General features: G+C 47.3%; 1 protein-coding gene across 2 annotated transcripts in view; it reads right to left on the bottom strand.

The window, feature by feature from the left end:
* The window catches only part of lrrk1 (leucine-rich repeat kinase 1), a 155,498-nt gene that overhangs the window by 47,117 nt on the left and 82,006 nt on the right, over positions 1–26,375 (bottom strand). For both annotated transcript variants that reach the window (XM_080214094.1, XM_080214095.1), the window contains 7 exons: positions 25,908–26,020; positions 24,334–24,548; positions 20,105–20,269; positions 15,640–15,812; positions 8,136–8,256; positions 2,313–2,472; positions 1,811–2,087 (listed from right to left, as the gene is read on the bottom strand). In XM_080214094.1, the coding sequence (XP_080070220.1) occupies positions 1,811–2,087; positions 2,313–2,472; positions 8,136–8,256; positions 15,640–15,812; positions 20,105–20,269; positions 24,334–24,548; positions 25,908–26,020 (1,224 nt within the window). The remainder of the gene's footprint in view (positions 1–1,810; positions 2,088–2,312; positions 2,473–8,135; positions 8,257–15,639; positions 15,813–20,104; positions 20,270–24,333; positions 24,549–25,907; positions 26,021–26,375) is intronic.

The following is a 26,375-nucleotide window of genomic DNA, read 5'->3' as shown; positions in this document are numbered from 1 at the left end:
TATTGAATAGGCACATGGAGCACTCCAGAGTGATAGGGAGTGGGGTAGCTTGATCTTGGTTTCGGACATAGCTTGGCACAACATTGAGGGTTCTATGTTAGTTATATGGGTAAGATTGGTTAAGAGATATATGGGCCAAATGTGGGCAATTGGGATTAGCTGAGAGGCAGAGAGAAGTTGGGTTGAAGGGCCTGTTTCTTTGCTGTAAACCTTTATCACCAAAAACTTGGACAAAGTGATAGGTTCTAAGGGATGTCTCAAAGGAGGAAAGTGAGCTGGAGAAGTGGAGAGTTTTAGGGAGTGAATTCTAGAGCTTGGGACCTAGGCAATCCAAGGCTCAGCCACTGGGGAAGCCAGAATGAGATGAGTGCAGAGATCTGATGGGCATGAGTTGAAGGAGATTACAGAGGCAGGGAGGAGGGAACTCATGGCATGGTTTTAAAACAAGGATGAGCATTTTAAAATCAATGGGGGCGACACGGCAGCAAAGCGGTTAAATTGCTGCCTCACATCACCAGGGACTCGGGTTCGAATCCGGCCTTGGGTGACTGTTTGCGTGGAGTTTGCACGCTCTGCTTGTATCTGCTTGGGTTACCTCTGCTGTTCTGGTTTTCTCCCACAGTCCAAAAACGTGCAGGACTGGTGGATTGGCCGTGCTAAATTGCCCCTTAGTGACCAAAAGGGGATCAATGGGATAAAAAAATGTGTTGTTACGGGGATAGGCCTGGGTAAGATTCTCTATCGGAGAGTCAGTGCGGCCTTGACGAATAGGCTCCTTCTGTACTGTAGTGATTCTGTGATGTTACATAACTAGTACCAGTGTTGGTCAGTGAGCGCAGGGATAAGTGAATGGGACTTAGAGCCCAGCCAAAGCCAACAGAGTATTGGATAACCTCAAGCTGACAGAGGGTAGAATATACAACAGCAGCCAGGAATGTGTTGGAATAATAGACGTTACAAAGGCGTGAATGAGGTGAGCTGACGTGGATGATGTTGGTCAATGTTATCGAGGTGAAATGGACGATTGTGGGGGTGACTTAAATATGAAATCAGAAACTCACCTCAGAGCCGATATGTCACCGAGGCTGTGGACAGATTGGTTTAGTATCCAGGGAGAGGGGTTGAGTCAGTATCTAGGGAACAGGGTTTGGAGCAGGGATTGGAATGGCCCTTCCCAATATTTAACTGGAGAAAATCCCTGCTGACCGAGTGCTGGATGGTGGGGAAGCAGCAATGGAAGAATTGAGAGAGGTGGTGCTGAGGCAGAACTGGGTGCCATCAATGTACAGGTGAAAACTAACCCTGTGTTTTGCATAATGTCACTGAGGGGCAGCATGTAGATGAGAAATAGGAGGGAGTCAAGGAGAAACCCTCCAGGTAATGATGTGGGAGCAAGGCGAGAAATCATCACAACTTACACTCTGGGCACCATCAGATCGATAAGAACAGAATCAGGTCAGTTCAGTGCCATCAAACTGCACAAGAGTGGAGGGACATTGGGGGAGGAAGGCATGGTCAACAGTGTCAAAGGCTACAGGCAGATCGTAAAGGACAAGGAGGGAAAGTTTCTCTTGGTCACAGTCACGTAGGATGTGACTTGGATAAGAACTGTTAAGTATCCTGAAGGAGGAGATAGAGGTAGAGAAGCCGAGAGATCTAGGAAGGGAATTCTTCAACTGAAGTGAAATAAGATCAGGAATGCAATGCCAAGTTGGAAGAATATTGAGATCTTGTGTGATTGTGTGGTTGGAGGAGGTTACAGTAATAGAGAGGCCATGAATGGGCATTTTAAAATCAGGAAGCAATTTACCTGTTGCTCGCGATTGGAAGTGCAATCTCAAACTTGGCTAAAAACTGGAAATACTGCTCCTCAGTTTGTGCTGTGAAGCCAGTTCCAACCAGCAGCGCTCTGAGCTCCGACACCTGGATGATGCCATTCTTGGCAAGAGAGCGTGAGGCTTTGAGATTGATAATCCTCTCCAAGCACTCAGATAACCAGACTGGATGCAGGAAGTAGAGGTTGTGCAGGCCATGGCTGGTGTCTGGGAAATGCAGCAGGGCTCCAGTCTCAATCAGGAAGGAAAGGGCTGCCAAACAAACAGAGACACATTAGCTCACCCCCAGGGGCTGGCCTATCATTGTGTTGTCCTGAAGCTTTCCAATCGGAAGATGATTGGTTTCATTTGGGCTTTAATGGTTTCTATTTGACACTCATTGAAAAAAGTATCCAGATAAGAATACAAAAGAATGTCAGGGAAATGCACAAAAAAAAGCAGATGTTGAATTTTTACTCAAATACCAAGATGAAATACCGGTCTGAAAATCCTCAAAGTCCTGGATATCATTGCCGGGGGTCTGCTGCACAATCTCCTCCAGTTGCTGGTCAGTTAAGTATTGGACCTCGCTGCTGTTGCTTCTTCTCTGTTGTTCTTTCAGGACAGCATTCAACAGATTGAAATAGCTCTTTGGTATCTGTAAGAAAGGCCAGTGGGAAACTCACATTTCTACCGCTCCTTTCATGACATCAGCATATCTTAAAAGGACAATCAAATACTTCTGAAGTGTTACAACATCAGAAGCACGGCAGTGATCTGGCACACAGCAAGATCCCACAAGCAGCAAGGTGAGATTCTGCTCGTGATGTTGAGTGAAGGGAAACGTGGCCCAGGCCAATATTTTCTATTTTTGTTTGAACTTGGACCCTTTAACATTCACCAGCGAAGACGAACGGAATAACATCAGTTTAACATCTCAACCAAAAGGCAGGGCAGCAGTCAACCTCGACTTTGTCATCTAATCTCCGGAGTGCGAGGTGAACCCAAATCTCTGACTCACAGATGAGAGCTGTCTATTGGTATTTTACTGAATAGCTTGGCACAGTGGTTAGTACTGCTGTCTCACAGATCCAGGGACCTGGATTCAATTCTGGTATTGGGTAACTGTGTGGAGTTTGCACGTTCTTCCCATGTCTGCTCGGGTTTCCTCTGGGTGTTCCAATTTCTTCCCACAGTCCAAAGATGTGCAGGTTAGGTTGATTGGACATTTTAAATTGCCCCTTAGTGTCAGGGGAATTAGCACAGGAAATATGTGGAGTTACGGGTGGGATTGATTACAAGAAGGATGTGGAGGCGTTGGAGAGGGTGCAGAGGAGGTTTACTAGGATGTTGCCTGGTATGGTGGGGAGGTCCTATGAGGAGAGACTGAGGGATTTAGGGTTGTTTTCGTTGGAAAGAAGGCGGCTAAGAGGGGATCTTATTGAAACATATAAGATGATTAGAGGTTTAGATAGGGTGGATAGTGATAGCCTTTTTCCTCGGATGGAGAAAGCTAGCACGAGGGGGCATGGCTTTAAATTAAGGGGGGGTAGCTACAGGACGGATGTCAGGGGTAGGTTCTTTACCCAGCGGGTGGTGAGGGATTGGAATGCCCTGCCTGCTGCAGTTGTAAATGCGTCTAGTTTGGGGGCGTTTAAGAGATCTCTGGATAGGTTTATGGACGAAAAGGGATTGGTATAGGCTAGTGGGTCATTGTTTTTGTAACTGGTCGGCGCAACATCGTGGGCCGAAGGGCCTGTTCTGCGCTGTAATGTTCTATGTTCTATGTTCTATGATGGTCAAAAAGCCTCCTTCTGTACTCAAGGGATTCTATATGATTAGACTATGGCCAGAATTTCCTGGCCTCACCAGTGGCTGGGATTCTCTGACTCACCCTGTGGCTGGGGCTCTCCAACCCCCCACACCGGGATCCTCTGACCTCACCCCGTGGTTGGGTCTCTTGATCTTGCCTATGACTAGGGGGGGTCTCCGGTCCGGCTGCTGTGAACAGAGTTTTGCCTGAGTGCCAAATTCTGTATTCTCACTGGCAGTGGCAGCAGGGCTGGAGAATCCCAGCTGCGGGTGCGTACAGGATTGGAGAATTCTGCTGTAAATGGCCTTGTGGCTGCTTTGCTATTCACACTAAGAAGATGGCTGATCAACAAACTCAACTCAACTCCAACTTCCTTCGATTCCCTTAGAGTCCAAACAGCTCTCACTCACTGCCTTTCAGTGACTGCACACCCACTGCCCCCGACAATAGAAAATTCCAAAGATTCACAACTCCAAGTGAAGAAATTCCTCCTTGTCTCAGTACAAGATGATCAACACCTTATCCTCTATCAATCAGTTCAAGTCCCCAGCTGGGAAAACACGTCTTCACACATCTACCAAGTCAGACTTTCTTATTCTCACACTCTAACCCCTTTGCAATAAAAGCCAATATTCCACTTGCCTTCCTAATTCTTTGTTGTGTGGGCATGCTCACTTCCTTCGTTTGCTGTACAAGGACTCTGAAATCCCGCTAACACCAATACTTTTAAAAAATATTCTCTTGTTCCATTCTACCTCCCACATTTCCCCACTTTACATTCTACCTTTTTAGATTTTGATTTGATTTATTATTGTCACATATATTAGCATACAGCAAGAATCATCAATCAATCAGGATCAGGCTAACCTGGACCACTGGCATTCTATCAACTTTCTGAAGGAACTATTTACATAAGAACTAAGAGCAGGAGTGGGCCATCTGGCCCCCTCGAGCCTGCTCCGCCATTCAATAAGATCACAGCTGATCTTTTTGTGGACTCAAATCCACTTACCCGCCCGCTCACCATAACTCTTAATTCCTTCACTGTTCAAAAATGTATCTATCCTTGCCTTAAAAACATTCAATGAGGGAGCCTCAACTGCTTCACTGGGCAGGGAATTCCACAGATTCACAACCCTTTGTGTGAAGAAGTTCCTCCTCAACTCAGTCCTAAATCTGCTTCCCCTTATTTTGAGGCCATGCCCCCTCGTTCTAGTTTCACCCGCCAGTGGAAACATCCTCCCTGCTTCTATCTTATCCATTCCCTTCATAATCTTATATGTTTCTATAAGATCTCCTCTCATTCTTCTCCATTCCAATAAGTATAGACCCAGCCTACTCAGTCTCTCCTCATAAGCCAACCCTCTCAACTCTGGAATCACCCTAGTGAATCTCCTCTGCACCCCCTCCAGTGCCAGTATATCCTTTCTCAAGTAAGGAGACCAAAACTGTACACAGTACTCCAGGTGTGGCCTCACCAGCACCTTATAGAGCTGCAATATAATCTTGCTGTTTTTAAACTCCATCCCTCTGGCAATGAAGGACAAAATTCCATTTGCTTCTTAATTACCTGCTGCCCCTGCAAACCAACTCCTTGAGATTCCAGATCCCTCTGCACAGCAGCATGCTGCAATTTTTTACCATTTAAATAATAGTTCATTTTGCTATTATTCCTATCAAAATGGATGACCTCACATTTACCAACATTGTACTCCATCTGCCAGACCCTCGCCCACTCACATAGACTATCTACATCCCTTTGCAGACTTTCAGCCTCTGCACACTTTGCTTTGCCATCCATCTTAGTGTCATCTGCAAATTTTGACACACTACACTTGGTCCCCAACTCCAAATCATCGATGTAAATCGTAAACAATTGCGGTCCCAACACTGATCCCTGAGGCACATCACTGATCACCAACCAGAAAAACACCCATTTACCCCCACTCTTTGCTTTCTGTTACTTAACCAATCCTCTATCCATGCTAATACATTACTCGTAACTCTGTGCACCTTTATCTTATGTAGCAGTCTTTGGTGAGGCATCTTGTCAAATGCCTTCTGGAAATCCAGATACACCACACCCACAGGTTCCCCACTGTCCACTGCACATGTAATGTTCTCAAAGAATTCCACCAAATTAGTCAAACATGACCTTTCCTTCATGAACCCATGTTGCGTCTTACCAATGGGACAATTTATATCCAGACGTCTCGCTATTTCTTCCTTGACGATAGATTCAAGCATTTTTCCTACTGCAGAAGTTAAGCTAACCGGCCTAATGTTACTTGACTTTTGTCTACCTCCTTTTTTAAACAGTGACGTCACATTTGCTGTTTTCCAATCTGCAGGAACCACCCCAGGGCCCAGCAAATTTTGGTAAATTACCACAAGTGTACTTGCTATTTTGCTGCCAGCTCTTTTAGTACCCAGGGATGCATTCCATCAGGACCAGGAGACTTGTCTAGTGCAGAGGAGGTTTACTAGGCTGATGCCAGAGTTGAGGGGGTTGAGCTATGAGGAGAGGCCGAATAAACTAGGCTTGTACTCGTTAGAGTTTAGAAGAATGAGGGGAGATCTCATTGAGACGTATAAGATGATGAATGGGATGGATAGGATAGAGGTGGAGAGACTCTTCCCGCTCAGAAAGGATAATAGGACTGGGGGCACAGCCTCAAGATAAAGGGGGGGGCGGTTTAGAACGGAGTTGAGGAGGAACTTCTTCACTCAAAGGGTGGTGAATCTCTGGAATTCTCTGCCCGTTGAAGTGGTGGAGGCTGCCTCGCTAAATATTTTTAAGACGCGGGTTGATGGGTTTTTGATAAGAGAGGGGATTAAGGGTTATGGGGAGAGGGCGGGAATGTGGAACTGAGCCACGACAGATCAGCCATGATCTTATTGAATGGCGGGGCAGGCTCGAAGGGCTAGATGGCCTACTCCTGCTCCTATTTCTTATGTTCTTATTATCTCTTTTGTGATAATGACAGTTTCTCGGTTCTCACCTGCCATAGCCTTCCTGTCATCAATTTTTGGCATGTTATTTGTGAAGACCAACACAAAATACCTGTTCAATGCCTCAGCCATTTTCTCATTTCCAGTTATTACATCCCCCTCCTCATCCTCCAATGTTTACTTTAGCCTCTCTTTTTCGTTTTATATATTTGTAGAAACTTTTGCTATTCATTTTTATATTCTGAGCGAGTTTACTCTCATAATCCATCTTACATTTCTTTATAGCTTTCTTCGTGGCTTTCTGTTGACCTTTGAAGATTTCCCAATCCTCTAGGTTCCCACTAATCTTTGCCACTTTGTATGCATTTTCTTTTAGTTTGATACCCTCCTTTATTTCCTTTAGTCAATCCCAATACATCACTCTCTCCCCACGGTCCTGTAAACGTCTCCTGTCCCTCTACAGTTGCCCTTCAGAACCGAAACCCCATATCCCTGGGACTATTTTGGTAAATTCTTTCCTGGTGTTTATCAGTTTGCTGTTTGGAAGATTAGAGAAGTGAATGTGTGCGATAACGGTGTTGGCTCCATGTAAGGACTCACAGTGTCACATAACCAGTTACACAGTTGGGTAAGACCCTGCTCATAAGGGACATTATGCCCATTTCCTGGAGAAATCTACACTGCAGAATTCAGGGGAAATTCACTCCAATAGATCAAAGATTAAACATTCATTTCCAATTGTTTTCAAGATTTAAAAAAGTTGTGCTAAGATCCACTGCAACAACATTCTGTAGTTTCATAATCATCACCGCAGAATGTTTCACAACATCCTCCAAACAAAGAACCAACTATTGAATAATGCTTCCTCCACATGCTCTGTTAATAAAGATGCAGGTTCCAATGACGAAATTCAGAAGTTTATTTCAGAGTAAATGAGGAACAGTCAGTTCTCAACACATTGCCAATTCAGTGGGAGTGTGGATTGTGGGGGAGCGGTAAATCAGATTTCCCTTCCACAATACAATCTCTCTCCCTGGAACAAAACTTTATCATAATCAGAGCAAAATGGGGATGTGGCATTCAATCAAACTGCACCCATATGATGTACAGTGATGCAATCTACTGACCCCAGTAAAAAAAAAACAGCTCCAAAAAAATCAGCACCAAACATTGCTGTGCGGAGGAAATGAAGTGTTCCAATCCTGGCTGGTCACTTCACTGGAAGCTGGAATAAGCGGCTAGTGATTCCTCTGGGAATTCTGCTCCGAGGTGTTTCCATACAGGGATTCAGGCAGGCATTCCGCTTGGGTTATGTCTGGACACTGAGGAAGTGATTCTATACAGAGGTACCTCCAGTCATCAAAATCCCTCAGAAATAGTGAGGATTACATTAGCTAGACATTGACTCATCAGCAAAACAACACACAAACTCTCACGGACAGAAAATCGGTATGTTTATGGAGATTTAAAAGCTGGAACATGATCCTGTAGGAGGAGCATCCATAATCAACCAGCTGGTTTATTGTGTATCTCAGTGTAAGCAGGAGGGCACTCACCATTCTGCCCAGTAGTTTCTGGGAAGCAGTTACCATCCCGGTGTCCTTCATACTACAGGCAACTTGGAAGATCAGTTTACGAAGCCCCTCCAGTCCATCGAGCGTTTTGCACGATATCTCACTGTGAAGCAGAGATACGACAAAGGTTACGGACTACACGGGATTGATGGAGTCTTGGGTGTGGAATCGTAGAATCACACAATGCAGTACAGGCCCTTCAGCCCATCGAGTCTGTAGCCACTCACAACGTGCAGGTTAAAGTGATTGGCTGTGCTACATTGCCCCTCAATGTCCCAAGACATATAGGTTAAGGGAATTAACGGGGTAAATAAGTTGGTTGCAGGGTTAAGGTCTGGGTGGGATGATCTGCTGGGGAGTTGGTGTAGACTCAATGGGCCGAATGGCCTGCTTCTGCTTCTATGATTCTAAATTTTGGACCCATAACCCTGAATGTTATAATATGCCAAATGCTCATTCAGGTATTTTTTAAATGTTGTGAGACAACCCATGCAGCACATTCCAGACCCTCACCACCCTCCGGGTATAAGAGTTTTTCCTCACATCCCCCCTAAATCTCCTGTCCCCCACCTTGAGCTTGTATCCCGTCATGACCGACCCTTCAACTAAGGGGAACAGCTGCTCCGTATCCACTCTGTCCATGTCCCTCGTAATCTTATACAGGTCACCGCCTCACTCCTCTCTGCTTCAACAAAAGCAACTTAAACCTATCCAACCTCTCTTCATAACTTCAATGTTCCACCCCAGGCAGTATCCTGGTCAATCTTCTCTCCACCCCTTCCAGTGCAAAGGCATCATTCCTATAATGCGGCCACCAGCACTGCACACAGTACCCTAGCTGTAGCTGCAAAAGTATCAGCAATATCTTCCTCAGGGAGATGGAGCGATGGATAACTCACTCGGGGGGGGGAGATGGAGCGATGGATAACTCACTCGGGGGGGAGATGGAGCGATGGATAACTCACTCGGGGGGAGATGGAGCGATGGATAACTCACTCGGGGGGAGATGGAGCGATGGATAACTCACTCGGGCGGGGGGGGGGGGGAGATGGAGTGATGGATAACTCACTCGGGGGGAGATGGAGCGATGGATAACTCACTCGGGGGGAGATGGAGCGATGGATAACTCACTCGGGGGGAGATGGAGCGATGGATAACTCACTCGGGGGGGGAGACGGGGAGCGATGGATAACTCACTCGGGGAGAGATGTCAGAAGACAGAGGCTGGTTATAGAGGATTATTTTTCAAACTGAAGGCCTGTGACCAGCGGTGTGCCTATAGAAGTCTATAAAATAATGAGGGACACAGATCAGCTGGATAGTCAACACCTTTTCCCAAAAGTAGGGGAGTCTAAAATTCGAGGACATTGGTTTAAGGTGAGAGGGAGAGATACAAAAGGGCCCAGATAGTCAATTTTTTCACACAGAGGGTGGTGAGTGCCGAACCCCATCTTGCATCTTCCCCCAAATCTCCCCAGATCCCCCCATCCCCAACACCCTGCATGCTGCCAACTCCTGACGCCCAAGCACCTCCTTCCTATCTCCCCAAGAGTCCCACTGCACTTGGCCACCACCTGATGCTCTGCAGGAGTCACACCATCATTTAGCTCATGGCTCCTTCTGTCTCCACAGGAGAAGACCGACAATAACACCCACGAGAGGGTGAAGACAGGGGGGGTGGTGAGCCACACCTCCGGGTCCTCGCACTCTTTGAGGAGTGGGCGCTGGAGCTGTCAAGGGAAGGGGAGACACGGGCTGTCAGTGACAGTGTGGTCCGGCTGCTGTTAAGACGTGAATACTCGTCATTCCTCCACTCACTTTGAAGAAACTTCTTTGGGAGATGAGTTTCGGGTGCGTGGGGGAGGTTTAAAGGAGGTGTACGAGGTAGTGGGAGCCTGAAACTCACTGCTGGGGGAGTTCACAGATGCAGATACGATAGTGACCGTTAAGGGGCATCTCTACAGCTATGGGATGGGAATATAGTCCCTGGAAAGGTAGGGGGCCAACAAATCAGAATGGGCAGCCTGGTCGTGACAGGCTTGGAGGGCCGAAGGGCCTGTTCCTGTGATGTAAATTTCTTGGTTTTTTTGTTCTAATTCCAATGGAGACGTGTGAATCATGTGTTTGGCATCCTGGATTCCTCTCCCTCCCTGCACATAACCTTGTGTCCCGTGTTGCAGGGACAGATCCAGACGCCCCGGGGCCTTCTAGATCGCAGGCGTCAGCTACAGCTCCCGCCCATCCTGGTCCAGACAGCTCGCCAAGTCCTCGGAGGACCTCTGGGGGGTGGCACCATTTTGGCACCAGCTTCTACCACACAACTCACCACCCCAGACACTGACACGTTGGTGGGTCCAGTTAGTGGAGAGGGTTCTGGGTCACTCTCTGGTGAGCACGACACACCTGCTCACTGCAGAAGCACCGCCATCCCATGGAGGGACCCAGGGGCCCACAGGAACGCCAAGGGAGGAAGAAGGGCTCGAGACCATGCCAGGGCCTTCCAGGAGACTGTGGCTGTGGCTACACCCTCTGACTCTCTCACCCCTGCCCCCTTCCTGACACCAGGGCATCTCAGGGGCAGTGGGATGAAGAGGGTGTCATGGAAACATCCCAGGCACCTGGAAGCAGGCCAGTGTCCTCAAGGTCCAGGGTCTCCAGAGGATGCCTGCCATATACACAGGCAACCGGTCATGGTAGGCAGTTGGCCTCCTTCACCCCCGATGTACATTCTGGTGAGTCACTAAGATGTACCTTAATGTTTTCTGTTTGCAAGTTTTTATGTTCGAGCGTCTTATTTAGACACCTTTATTGCAATTAAATATTTTTCCTGCGACTAATTTGTCTCAGATTTGTCTCGAATAGGAATCCTCTTCCATTGATGGTTGCCAGAGGGATGCTTCATGTTGATGTCAGTTGGGGAAACCCCTCAATGCGGTGTCACTGATAAAAGGAAGCCACTGGTTCCCCAGAACCCACGAGTGATTCCCTCCCATCCCCCACTCGCCCCAGGGCCCTGTATGGGGGGTTTCGGATCCCTTACTCAGACGTGGGTCCAGGTGCCAGCGAGCACGCGGAGTTCAGGTAGGAGCCAGACTAGTTTGCACCAGAGCACCATCAGAACGGTGCTTAATGAGTCATCATCACCATCCTGCCTGCCAAAAACTCACTAACAGAATACCCAGGCCCAGCCCTCTGGTGTGGCAACGTCGCAGGATATAAAAGGAATTTGTGGGGGAGGGGGAGAGAGGGGGCATGGAACCCACAGACACAAACCCCCAGTGAGTGATCTGCCTTGCCAACCTCGCATGCCTCATTTGGGCTGCCAGCCCCCCAGTGCCTGGTTGGTGTTCCTCGGCACAGTCTTCCTCCTCCTCCTCTTCCTGCTGGTCATCCTCCCCAGTGAAGCCCAGATGTTGAGCCTCCACATCTTCCTGCCCCTCCAATGGGTCACCTCTCTGTAGAAGCAGATTGACAGCACATGACCACAATGCAGGGAGACATCACCGGGCTGTATTGTAGGATACCACCAGATAGGTCCAGGCACTGGAATCACATTTTGAGTAGCCCAATGCACTCTCCACTATTGCGAGGGTGGCAACATGAACCTCATTATAGTGGGTCTCCACCTCAGATGATGCCAGGGTCAAGGACGTCTCTGAGCGATTGCAGGACATTTTTAAATGAGTAGCCAGAGGTTGTTGTACATATTGGTACCAATGACATAGGTAGGAAAAGTCCTGAAGTGTGAATATAGAGAATTAGGCAGAAGGCTAAAAATGCAGGACCTCGAAGGTAGTAATTTTTGGACTACTACTGGTGCCACATGCTAGTGAGAGTAGGAATAGGAAGATTAGGGAGATAAATGGTTTGAGAGATGGTGCAGGAGATGGAGTTTAGATTTTTGGATCATTAGGATCTCTTCTGGGGCAAGGGTGACCTGTTCAAGAGGAATGGGTTACACCTGAACTGGAGGGGGACTAACATCCTGGAGGGGAGATTTGCTAGAGCCACTCGGGAGGGTTTAAACTAGTTTGGTGGGGGGTTGGATCCAAAGCAATAGGGATACAGAAGAGAAGGCTGAGAACAGCACAGAAGTAAAAGAGAGGACATTAATTAGTAAAGGCAGAGTCAGTAATCCTAGTATTAGACAGATCAGGCAAAAGCAAGACCAAGAAGAAGGGAAGACCAGATTAAACTGCATTTATTTCAATGCAAGAGGCCTGACAGGAAAGGCAGATGAACTCAGGACATGGATGGGGACATGGGACTGGGATATTATAGCAATTACTGAAACATGGCTAAGGGAGGGACAGGACTGGCAGCTCAATGTTCCAGGGTACAGATGCTACAGGAAAGATAGAACAGGAGGTAACAGAGGAGGGGGAGTTGCACTTTCGATTAGGGAAAGCATCACGGCCGTACTGAGAGGGGATATATCCGAGGGTTCGGCCACTGAGTCTATATGGATAGAACTGAGAAATAAGAAGGGGGAAATCACTTTGATAAGGTTGTACTATAGGCCCCCAAATAGTCAGCGGGAAATTGAGGAGCAAATATGTAAAGTGATTACAGATAGCTCCAAAAAAAACAGGGTGGTAATAGTTGAAGATTTTAATCTTCCCAACATTGACTGGGACAGACATAGTATTAGAGGGTCGGATGGAGAGAAATTTGTTGAGTGTATTCAGGAGGAATTTCTCATTCAGTATGTGGATGACCCGTCTAGAGAGGGGGCAAAACCTGACCTCCTCTTGGGCAATAAGGAAGGGCAGATGACAGAAGTGTTAGTGAGGGGTCACTTTGGGACCAATCACCATCATTCTATTAGTTTTAAGATAGCTATGGAGAATGATAGGTCTGTCCCAAAAGTTAAAATTCTAAACTGGGGCAAGGCCAATTTTGATGGTATCAGGCAGGAACTTTCAAAAGTTAATTGGGGGAGTCTGTGAGAAGGCAAAGAGACGTCTGGTAAGTGGTTGAATAAACTGGGCTTGTACTCGTTAGAGTTTAGAAGAATGAGGGGAGATCTCATTGAGACGTATAAGATGATGAATGGGATGGATAGGATAGAGGTGGAGAGACTCTTCCCGCTCAGAAAGGACAGTAGGACTAGGGGGCACAGCCTCAAGATAAAAGGGGGGCGGTTTAGAACGGAGTTGAGGAGGAACTTCTTCACTCAAAGGGTGGTGAATCTCTGGAATTCTCTGTCCGTTGAAGTGGTGGAGGCTGCCTCGCTAAATATTTTTAAGACGCGGGTTGATGGGTTTTTGATAAGAGAGGGGATTAAGGGTTATGGGGAGAGGGCGGGAAAGTGGAACTGAGCAGCGACAGATCAGCCATGATCTTATTGAATGGCGGGGCAGGCTCGAGGGGCTAGATGGCCTACTCCTGCTCCTATTTCTTATGTTCTTATGGCAGGCTTTCAAAAGTGTGTTAACCAGAGTTCAGGGTAAACACACTCCTCTTAGAGTGAAGGGCAAGGCTGGCAGAAATCAGGAATCCTGGATGACTCAGGATATTGAGACCCTGGTCAAGAAGGAGGAGGCACATGACACACATAGGCAGCTGGGATCAAATGACTCCCTTGAAGAGCATAGGGGGTGTAGGAGTAGAATTAAGAGAGAATTCAGGAGGGCAAAAAGGGGACACAAGATTGCTTTGGCAGATAAGGCAAAGGAGAATCCAAAGAGCTTCTACAAATACATAAAGAGCAAAAGAGTAACTAGGGAGAGGGTAGGACCTCTTAAGGATCAACAAGTCATCTGTGTGCGGATCCACAAGAGGTTGGTGACATGATGTTAGGGAACTTGGGGAAATAAGTACATCTTACAGAGGTGGTGGTGCTGGAAGTCTTAAAGCGCATCAAGGGAGATAAATCTCCGGGGCCTGATGAAGTGTATCCCAGGAGATTGTGGGAGGCTAGGGAGGAAATTGCGGGTCCCCTAGCTGAGATATTTGAATCATTGATAGTCCTCTAACTCCTCCTCCTCAGCTCCAGCAACAACCAAAAGAACAGCAAGCTTGGTTGCTTGCATTGCAAAAGCCATCTCATCACTCTGAAGGTTGGGGAGATACGGAGAGGAGCACATGTAGATGTAATGGAATGTTGCTAGCCGCTTGCGCATCAACAGTCACAGCCCCCCCAATTCCCCCAGCCACATGCTCCCCACAATCACAGCCCCCCCAATTCCCCCAGCCACACACTCCCCACAATCACAGCCCCCCCAATTCCCCCAGCCCCATGCTCCCCACAATCACAGCCCCCCCAATTCCCCCAGCCCCATGCTCCCCACAATCACAGTCCCCCCAATTCCCCCAGCCACACACTCCCCACAGTCACAGCCCCCCCAATTCCCCCAGCCCCATGCTCCCCACAATCACAGCCCCCCCAATTCCCCCAGCCCCATGCTCCCCACAATCACAGCCCCCCCAATTCCCCCAGCCCCATGCTCCCCACAGTCACAGCCCCCCCAATTCCCCCAGCCCCATGCTCCCCACAATCACAGCCCCCCCAATTCCCCCAGCCCCATGCTCCCCACAGTCACAGCCCCCCCAATTCCCCCAGCCACACACTCCCCACAATCACAGCCCCCCCCAATTCCCCCAGCCCCATGCTCCCCACAATCACAGCCCCCCCAATTCCCCCAGCCCCATGCTCCCCACAATCACAGCCCCCCCAATTCCCCCAGCCACACACTCCCCACAATCACAGCTCCTTGAAAAGTTGAGAGGCTGCAGCTTTGTGCACATCCTTCAGCTGGAAGTGAGCTGAGTGCACTAGGACCCAGCAGCATCGCAATACCAGAGGTCAGTGCTGAGTCCCGAGTCTGTGCTGCAAATTGGACGCCGGAGATTTCACTGAGCAACAGCCCCCCCCATCCCCAGCACACACTCGCCGAGCTCCCACTGACCCGAGACAGAAAATGGCCACAACAAAAGGACATCAGTGAGCAGCAGAGCGCTGTCGGACGCTGTACACTTACTTCCTCATTAACCCTCACTGACAGAGCACCTGAACTGGACTTTTATGGAGCAGGGCTATTTTCTGCTGATTCTGGATTATTGAACGCGGTGGTAAAGAGGGAAGTGCTGCCCACTAATTTAATTTAAATGCATTTAAATGGTTGCTGTGTCCGTTTTGTGCATGGTCCCAATTCCGGCCATTTTCAGGGCGGAACTAGCTTGGGGGGGGGGGGGGGGGGGGGGGGCGGGGTGGGGAGGGCGTGGAGCTTCTCACGCCTGACTTTACCAAGTTTTCGCGACAAAAACATGATGGTAAAATCGGGCCCCATCTCACTGAGAGAGAGACAGAGTGACGGATATCCCGGTACTGAATCCTGGTACTGGCAAACATTTACAACATCTGTATTTACACATCTCTACTTACTGCTTCTCAACAGTGTAAGGGGAAGGAAACATCTGGAATGGAAAAGCGTTGAAGATTACACAGCTGACCAAACATCAAACTCCCTGAATGGACACTCACTGTAAATTCCGGCAGCTGATGTCAGGATAACCTGTCGCTCGGGGGCCAGATGGAGAGCGGCACAGCGCCAGGACATAGGCTCGGAGTGTCGCTATTCTCTCTGTGCGGAACTTGGTATCAATTAAATCCAGGTGGGTTCCAACAACAATCACTGTAGCATTCGGAGATTTCGCCTGAAACAGAACACAACAAAATATCTTTGCAAGCCCACTTCTGGTTCAATTGGTTCATTTTTTGTATTTATTAAACAATATTTCCCAGAAAGCTGAAAAAGCAAGAATCCATCTGTGTAAAGATCATGTGGAATTAAAAGAGAGGGAGCAAGACAGAGATAGAGAACCAGAGAGACAGGGGGAGGCAAGGGTGGGGGCAGAGTGGAAGGAAGAGAGGAGGGAGTGAGAGACAGAGGGAGAGAATAAGAGAGGGAGAGAGAAAGGGAGTGAGAGAGAGAGAGAGAGAGATAGGGAGAGAGAAAGAGAAAGAATGGAGAGAGGGAGAAGGGAGAGAGGGAGGACGAAGAAGAGAGAGACAGAGATAACGGGGAAAGTGAAGGGAGGAGGAAAGAAAGGGAAGTACAGAGAGAGAGAGGAAGAGTGGGAGAAAGAAAGACGGGGGTGGGGAGAGAGAGAGGGAGTGAAAGTCAGAGAGCCAGAGATTGATTGAGAGAGAGAACGACCATGAGAGACACAAAGACAGGTAGGGGCACGCACATATACCCAAAAAGAGAGGCAGTCAAACAGACACACACGGTATCTGGATTGTTAGCCGTTGGAAACTGATGGGCCTCAACTAACTTCATGAGGAAGCCAAGTTTAGGAATATTTTCCACTTGCAGAATGTTGTCGATGACACATGGATCCTCACACTGTGTCAGAAACATGTACAAGGGGTTATGCAGCAGGATGTTATTGAGTTAAATGAACTTCATGGACAGTCACAGAGCTCACTGAAGAAACAGAGCTCATTGACTGAGAGCTAAAAGAATCATCGAATCAGACAGAGGCCCTTCGGCCCATCGAGTCCACACCGACACATTAGAAACACCTGACCTCCCACCTAATCCCATCTGTCAGCACTTGGCCCATAGCCCTGAATGTTAATCGTGTAGTGGAGAAGTGCACGCTGGTTCCATCAAAATGAAAAAGGGGGGAGATTCTTAGTGCTGTCGTAAATCTTGATCAGAAAAAGGTGCCAGTGAATTTCTGTATCCGCAGTGTTCGTGGCCAAGGCTGTGTTAGTCACGTAGAGATACAGGGGTGCTGGATGAGGGGTATGAGAGATAAGAAAAAAATTGCTGCAGATTAGAGTGCGTACACCAGAGAGACCCCTTAAAATCTGATCCATCGATCTCTGGAATAGCACTGGTGCAGATGTTATTCCAAAAGATAACGCTTTATAATGAAAAAGATTGTTATGAGTAACAATGCTAACTAATGGTTATGATTGATTTACCTCTACATTTACCTGTAAGTATGCTTATGAAAGATAAATCTTGCTGAATTTCTGCCCACCTGATAACCCAGCGAACAAATCTTCAATGAAAGGAAGTGGATATTGTTCAGCACACAAACACTGGATTTATGGTTGTTTAAAAATCACCACAAATACCAACTGAAACATCTGGTTTCATGACAGGTACAATGGAGGTAGCCCAGTCAGTCTTGTAAGTCATACTAATTCTTCTTTGACCTTGGGATAAATTGCACATCGCACTGCTCTTGCTTTGAGATATTTTGGTTGACTATTTGGCTTTATTGTGAGTTTTACTTGAACTCCCAACATTGAGGCAAGTGTCTCTTTGAAAACACTCTGAAAACAATCCAGAACCCACTGTAGGTCTGTTTCTGTTTTGTCATTGACCAGTCTGCTACAGTGCTCCAGTTAAGCTTCATCTTCACCAACCATGATCTCCCAAAGAGAGTTGGAAAATTACCACAGACCATGTGAAGAGGCAACTCCGCTTTCTGTCCATTCAACTCTTATGTTTATCATGGTGTAACCTTTTAACAGCACAGTCTCTTCCACGTATATCCTTAAAATCACATCAGCTCTTTGTAAAGGAAGATATTTCAGCCTTTATTGGTATCTAGTCTCAGGAATTAAAGCTACAGCAGCATCAGTGTAAACAACTATCCTAACAGATGTCCATTTAACTTCAAAATCACCCAGAATGTGTGAGATTCACCCTGTATGGAGAAGACATTCAGTTGGAACTCTTTATATTTCTGGACATTCTTTTCTTCACCGTCATAATTACTTTCTTCTATGTCATAATTTTTGTTTTGCAGAATTCAATTTGTTCTTCTGCTTCTGAATATTCTCGGTGTTTTGGGGGCATGGTGGTTAGCAAGAATAGTCGTGCAAAAATTGGCTGCCTCAACACCAGGGACCCGTCTTTCGATTCCAGCCTTGTGTGGAGTTTGCACATTCATCCTGTGTCTGCGTGGGTTCCCTCCGGATGCTCCAGTTTCCTCCTACAGTCTAAACATGTGCAGATTTGGTGGATCGGCCATGATAAATTGCATTTTAGTGTCCAATGATGGTTAAGGGGATTAGCCATAGTAAATGCGTGGGGTTTTGGGGATGAGTGGGGTTGCCTGGGTAAGATGCCCTTTCAGAGAGTCGGTGCACACTCCTGGATCGCCTCCTTCTACACTGCACGGATTCTATGGTTCTCAATAAGCTTTTGCAATATGACCCATTTTTGCATTGACTATCCTTGCCCCAGTGTTCACTCGCTGAAAGGCCCATTTTGGCACATTTGTGACATACTTGTTGCTGTTTTGACTTATGGGCAGTTCCCAACTTGCACACCTTCATTCCTGTACCAAATTGTGAAGCCTCTTTAGCAGCCAGTTCCATTGACATTACGATTTCTACTGATGTCTTTAAAGTAAAGCATGTTCAGTAAGCGATCTTCTTTAGATAGCTTCACTGGAGACCACAAACTAGGCAATCTCAAAGAGTATCTTCTAATGACTCACCAAACTCACAATGTTGAGCCAGCCTTTTTAAGGTTGACAAAAACTGTGTAAATCTTTCACCTTCCACTTGATGCCTTTGGAGGAACCTGAACTGTTCCACAATGATCAGTGGCTTTGGAGATTATTGCCCTTCAAGATCCCTGTCAAGTCATCGTGAGCTTTGGTTTCTAGCTTTCCTGGATGAACCATGTTCAAATTGTATGGTTTACATCGTATTGTACAGAGAAAAACTGGAATGAATAACTCGTTTGCAACTTTGTTTAGAGTTATAGAGGTTTACAATATAGAAAATGGCTCAACTTGTCCATGCCACCCTTTAGTTTTTAAAACCCTGAAGCTAATCCCAATTGCCCGCATTTGGCCCATATCCCTCTATAACCATTTTACCCATGTAACTACCTAAATGCTTTTCAGAAGACAAAATTGTACCCACCTCTACTACTCCCTCTGGCAGCTTGTTCCAGACACTCACCACCCTCTGTGTGAAAAAATTGCCCCTTGGACACTTTTGTACCTCCACCCTCTCCCCTTAAACCCTATGCCCTCTCGTTTTAGAGTGTCCGACCTTTGGGAAAAGATATTGACCATCTAGCTGACCTATGCCCCTGAGGTATTTTATGGACCTCTATGAGATCATCCCACATCCTTCTACAGTCCAGAGAAAAAAGTCCCAGTCTATCCAGCCTCTCCTTATAACTCAAACCCTTAAGTCCTGGTAGCATCCTAGTAAATCTCTTCTGCACACTTTCTAGTTTAATAATATCCTTTCTATAATAGGGTGAACTGTACACAGTATTCCAAGTATGGCCTTACTAACATCTTGTACAACTTCAACAAGACGTCCCAACTCATGTTTTCAATGTTCTGACCAATGAAACCAAGCATGTTGAATGCCTTCTTCACCATTCTATCCATCTGTCCCTCCACTTTTAAAGAGCTTTGAACATGTACCCCATGATGGGCCGAATGGTCTAATTCTGTTCTTATTTGTTGTGATCTTATGGTATGCTAAATTAATGATCCAGTTTTGTTCATTAACTGGTGGCACAGTGGTTAGCACTGCTGCCTCACAGTACCACGCACTGGGTTCAATTCCTAGCTTGGCTCACTGTCTGTGTGGAGTTTGCACATTCTCCCCATATCTGCATGGGTTTCCTCCAGGTGCTCCAGTTTCCTCCCACATTCCAAAGATGTGCGGGTTAGGTGGATTGGGCACGCTAAATTGCCCCTTAGTGTCAGGAGAACTAGCTAGGATAAATGTATTGGGTTATGGGGATAGGGCCTGGGTGGGGTTGTGGTCGGTGCTGACTCGATGGGCTGAATGGCCTCCTTCTGCCCTGTAGGGATTCTATGATTCTATGAACTGATTCTGATTACTGTTAAAGAACAATCTTGCTATTGGATCTCTCTCTAAGAGGAGGTTTGAAGAGTTTAGTGCTTGGCAGGATGAGCCCCTCAGTCTGGCTGTGCCCATTTCCTACCTCAATGTTCAGTAGCCAAGACTGCAGGTTTGCGACAGCTTCCTCTCCGAGAGCGAGGTTCCAGACCACCACGTAGAGAGCTTTATCAGTGAAAAAACACTGATTCACTGTCGACATCCTGGCAGCTCCTCCCACATCCCACACATTAAACACAACTGAATCAACCTGTACAAAGAAGAATAAAAACACTTAGAACAAAGAAAATTACAGCACAGGAACAGGCCCTTCGGCCCCCCAAGCCTGCACGGTGCCCGGCTTAACTAAAACCCCCGACCCTTCCGGGGACCATATCCCTCTATTCCCATCCTGTTTGCGTATTTATCAAGACGCTCCTTAAAACTCACTGTCAGGTCTGCTTCCACCACCACCACCCCCGACAGTGAGTTCCAGGCACCAACCACCCTCTGTGTAAAAAACCTGGCTTGTACACCTCCTTTAAACCTTACCCCTCACACCTCAAACCTATGATCTTCCATTATCTGTAATCTGAGAATAGAAAAGAACTTTATTATCAACATGAAAGTGGAAATTTGTTCTAATTAATTTGCTGTAAGAACATAAGAACTAGGAGCAGGAGTAGGCCATCTAGCCCTTCGAGCCTGCCCCGCCATTCAATAAGATCATGGCTGATCTGAAGTGGATCAGTTCCACTTTCCCGCTTTCTCCCCTTAATTCCCTTGGCTATCGGAAACCTATCTATCCGCGTCTTAAATATATTCAGTGAGTAGCTTCCACCTCTTCAACGGGCAGAGAATTCCAGAGATTCACCACCCTTTGCGTGAAGAAGTTCCTCCTCAACTCCGTTCTAAATCGCTCCCCCCCCCATTTTGAGGCTGTGCCCTCTAGTCCTGCTGTCCTTTCGGCTATGTGGCTGTCAGGAGCCTGGTGAGGGATTGGTAGATTTTTCACACGGTTGGTTAAATATCCTCCTCTGGCATTGAGAGATTCAATGGGATACAAAGGAATGACGTGTACCTCCCCTGCTGGAGGGTCAGGTTTGGGGGTTGTAACCCAAGGTGTTTCTGAGGGAGTAAATGTTCTGATTGTTGGACATATTTGTATTTTTGCAACATGAAAATCACTTCCCTCGTTCTCTTCCCATTGGATATTTTCAAATGTTGTTGTTTTGGACAAAACACTGCAGCGCTGGGGGTGAACTTTAACCCCAGCCCAATGGTGGAGACGGGGAGACGGGGGGGGGGAGCGGGTGAGACGGGGAGGATTGCAGTTAAAATGCAGATGTTGATCAGATCCCAACTCTCTGAATATAAAGCTGCAGCGATCCGCAGACAGGTGGGAGACCGCCTGAACCGAGCTGAGGCCCAGTGAATTTATAAACGTTTAATGATTTCAATGAGGCTGGACTGGGGAAACTCACTCCCCCACCCATCACCATCCCCCACCCCCGCCGTCACCCTCCCCCCCGTCACTGCTGTCACTCTCCCCCCCCCGTCACTGCCGTCACTCTCCCCCCCCGTCACTCTCCCCCCCGTCACTGCCGTCACTCTCCCCCCCCCGTCACTGCCGTCACTCTCCCCCCACCGTCACTGCCGTCACTCTCCCCCCCCCCCGTCACTGCCGTCACTCTCCCCCCCCCCGTCACTGCCGTCACTCTCCCCCCACCGTCACTGCCGTCACTCTCCCCCCCCCGTCACTGCCGTCACTCTCCCCCCCCCGTCACTGCCGTCACTCTCCCCCCACCGTCACTCTCCCCCCCGTCACTGCCGTCACTCTCCCCCCATCGTCACTCTCCCCCCCGTCACTGCCGTCACTCTCCCCCCACCGTCACTCTCCCCCCCCCATCACCGCCGTCACTCTCCCCCCCCCATCACCGCCGTCACTCTCCCCCCCCGTCACTCTCCCCCCCCCATCACCGCCGTCACTCTCCCCCCCCCATCACCGCCGTCACTCTCCCCCCCGTCACCCTCCCCCCCCCATCACCGCCGTCACTCTCCCCCCCATCACCGCCGTCACTCTCCCCCCCCGTCACTCTCCCCTCCCCCCGTCACCGCCGTCACTCTCCCCCCCCGTCACCGCCGTCACTCTCCCCCCCCGTCATTCTCCCCCCCCCCGTCACTGCCGTCACTCTCCCCCCCCATCACTCTCCCACTTGGCAGAGACTGAATGACAGAAATGATGCTTCCTGTTATCTAAAACTTTCCTCAGTTTGGGCAGGTGGAACAGGAATGTTCCTCAGGGATTCCCAGGAAATCAGAACCTCATCTGCCTCAGAGTCCCCTCCCCTACTCCTCCTGTCTCCCAGTTAACAGGACGCCAGTAAGTTGGCCATGGACTGCCTGACCTTTATGTGTTGGCAGTCACTGTGCTCACCCTCCTTCCCACTGCCACATCCCTGCTGGCTCCTAGTGTTTAAGGAGGTGTGTGATTTTATTTGCCAAGCCTTGTTTAAACACTTGGCCTCTTTTAAACACTTGGCCTTAAAGGAGGCCAAGTGTTTAAACAAGACTTGGCAAATAAAATCACGCAACCTCCTTGGTTTCCCTTCTAATAGTAGAGATGGTTGATGAGGGGTATCCAAAACCCTGAAAGCTTTTGGTAAAGTAAATCAGGAGGGTTTTAGGGTCAGGAGAATCAATAACCAGAGGGACACAGGTTGAAGATAAACCAAAGGGAAGATGAAGCATTTTTATCCTAAGTTGTTGTGATCCAGAAGGAACTGCTTTCCACCTAAACTTTCAAAAAGAAATTGGATAAATATTTAAACAGGAAAACTTTCCAGGGTCTATGGAAAAGGATCAAGGGAATGGGACCAGTTGTTTTGCTTTAAGAGTTGTCGCTGGCCTGATAGGTTAAATAATCTTCTTGTGCGATCCATGAATCTACAATTAAACAGGAAATGTGCCCAATCATCAGTTCAATATTAATGATAAAATGAAGGCCAGTCAATATGCAAGTTAATTCCCCCTGCTCCAAGGGCTGGTTTGACCTTAATGTAACATTAAATAATACAACACAAATCAATGATAAATTACATTGCGAACAGAGGGAAAACTGGACTGTGAATTGGCCTAATAGCTGAAAGATTTGGGCGCTGGGACAGAGAGGAGTTCTGACTCTCCATTCCACCCCTCCCTATAAATGTTCTGATGTGCCAAGTGGGGCTATGGTGTTATAACCAGCTGGGTTTTCCTGTCTCCAATGCATCAATCTGGCTGAATACCAGAATCTAGGGTGATGCAGAGGAGCAGATCATATTGCCAGGATCTGGGTGAGGGTGTGTGGATTATCATAGCTGATAAGGACTTGGAATTGAGGCAACGAGCACTCAGACATAAACCTCTATAAAGGGGGCTGATACAAATCAAACAGGCCTTTTAATCTAACTAGGCTGTGCGGCATTTACCATCCACACAAGCTATATCCTAATCTCACCTGCCTGTCCAGTCCAATATTTATAGAGTCATATGGTCATAGAGGTTTACAGCATGGAAACAGGCCCGTCGGCCTAACTTATCCATGCCACCCTTATTTTTTTTTAAAAACCCCTAAGCTAATCCCAATTGCCTGCATTTGGCCCATATCCCTCTATACCCATCATACTCATATAACTACCTAAATGCTTTTTAAAAGATAAAATCGTACCTGCCTCCACTACTACCTCTGGCAGCTTGTTCCAGACACTCACCACCCTCTGTGTGAAAAAAATTGTCCCTCTGGACATTTTTGTATCTCTCCCCTCGCACCTTAAACCCAAGCCCTCTCGTTTTAGACTCCCCTATTGTTGGGAAAAGATATTGACTGTCTACCTTGTCTATGCCTCATTATTTTATAGACCTCTATAAGGTCACCCCTCAACCTCCTTTAACTCTCTTTCCTTCTCTCACCCACCCTATTTATTAGAAGTTGAAATTAAATTAGAAAATGCTGGAAATACTCAGCAGGTCTGGGAGCATCTGCAGAGACAGAAACAGAGTTAATGTTGTAGCTCTGGGATCAATCTGTTTCTCTCGGTGTGAGAATAAGCATTCTCCCTTAGCCCACAGCCAGCCAGTTTGCCCAGTGACACTCCCCTGCTGAAATCAGCAAAGTGAGTTGGTTTCCTGAATTCTCTGAAAGGATCAGCAGTGGAGGCATCGCAGGATTCTCGATCTGAGAGACTCCCAGTAATGATCCACTTCGCACCCACTGTGATCTTTCGCAATAATATCATCCTCTGTATTGTAACACCGCCACAATCTAGAAACACAAATTGGAGATACTGTTAGTACCTTCGCCTTGATTGTGGCAGGTCGCAGGAGCTCCCAGCTGGAGGTCTGGATGCTACTTTCTTTGTACATGTTGTGTGTGGCCTTCCCAGACTGCAGGGTCTCCAGCAGAGCGGACTTGCCTTGACGTGGAGGCCCAACAATGATCATCTTCAGCAGCTTGCAGGGCTCAGCTTTGCGTAGCTGTGCTCTTAGATAGGCCAGCACTGCCGAGGGCCCTGTGGAAAGGTCATTTACAACACAGCATTGATGTTTCGTTTCAGACAGAGAGCTCAGACTTGATTCAGATCAGCTGCTGATCTATGTTTCATTATTAGAGTGAAATAATTCCCCCAAACCAAACATTGTTCATAATCTCACTGCATTACCATAGCAACAGGTACTCCTTCATTCACAAACCTTGCATTGTGACAATTCCCAGAATTGTATTTAAATTATTTTGATTGTTTAGTTGGTAAAATCTAAACCAGAATTTCCAGGATGGTGAGGGCTTAGTGCCCTCACTGGAAACAGCCTCCACCTCCTCCCCTCACTGGAAACAGCCTCCACCTCCTCCCCTCACTGGAAACAGCCTCCACCTCCTCCCCTCACTGGAAACAGCCTCCACCTCCTCCCCTCACTGGAAACAGCCCCACCGCCTCCCCTGACTGGATCGAGCGCTCCCCCCTCGGCGGACTAACCTGTCCTGGGACCCAGTTGGCCCTCCACCCCACCTCCCCCATCACTTCCCCAAAATTCTCACCAGACGATGATTGCTGCTATTAATAAAAACACCCCAAAGTTCTATCCACAGAGACATTTGCTAAGTTTCCACAATTTCCCTTCTATATCACTCACTTCTTTAGGTGGTTTCAAAACAGATCTTCACCCTGTAAAAATGTGTTATTTTTATACTGACCCACAAACATGTGACTAAGAGAAATAAGAAAGTCTTCACGCTCACGTTCCCTGCAGTGGGGAATCCACTCTAACATCAGATCTGTGGTAATCTCATTGAATGGTGAAGCAGACTCAGTGGGCCGAATGGCCTATTTCTTATGGTCCATGTCCAATTTCATTTGTGCCTTTTTTTTACGGATGGCTTTCTCTGCAGCAAGGATGGTTCATCAATACCACATCTGTATTAATAAAATGCCTTATGCCGGACACATCCTCACTCCCTGAGCTCTATAATACCCTCATTAAACTTGTCCATCTCGCTCTCTGAGACACTCCTTCAACTTGACCACTATGACTAAGCATTTGACCAAATATGATTCAGTATCAAATGATGTTTTATAATGTTCCAGCAAAGCAACTTGAGACATTTTTTTGTTGTAAAACACACAGTACAAGTGCAATTTGTTGTCTTTAATTTTAAGTTACAGATTGATAAATATTTGTTTACCAAGTGTATTGAAGAATATGGAAAAAGAAAGCTCTTACTGATTGGTGAAACAGTCTCCAAGAGCTAACTAGTCTCCTCCTGTTCCAATCTGTACAAACACCTCAGTCGCCCACTCTCCCAATGCCTTAATATAAAATCACATCAAGCTTAGTTTGAAAATCATTGAAGTAATGAGAAAAGCTCAATTTACCTTCATTCCTGACCTCTGGGGACACATTGGAGATGTTTAGTTGCTCAATATCCAGCTGCCACAGGCTAGCCAGCTGACCAAGCTCAGCCGGGAGTTCCCGGATCCCAGGGTTGCTGGAGAGACAGGAAAGGGTTAACTACTTAGGCAGATAGAATTTGCACTGTGCAAGTGTCGCATTGATTGTGGAGTCAGTTCTGATGTCCAACGTGTCTGATAACACTCTGTGACGTACTATGTGACATTTCATTATGTGTTAAAGTGCCATTTAAATGCAAATTCTTTTGTTTATTTTGTCTTTCTTAATCCTGAGATATAGACAGAATACAGAAGTCCAAACTGGAACTGGGGACCAAATCATGCCCTTTTCCCATTCCGCTACAAGGACTCAGGCAGGGGAGCCTCGAAGAGGCATTAATTGGATGGTAATATTTTCTAGAAAGTAAACTTTTAACAATTTGGCCTCAGTAT

This window comes from Carcharhinus amblyrhynchos, chromosome 28 (assembly GCF_965287045.1).
Source record: "Carcharhinus amblyrhynchos chromosome 28, sCarAmb.v2.hapA, whole genome shotgun sequence".
Lineage (NCBI taxonomy): Eukaryota > Metazoa > Chordata > Chondrichthyes > Carcharhiniformes > Carcharhinidae > Carcharhinus > Carcharhinus amblyrhynchos.
Note: the sequence above shows the minus strand (reverse complement) of the source record. Positions and strands in the feature narration are given on the sequence as shown.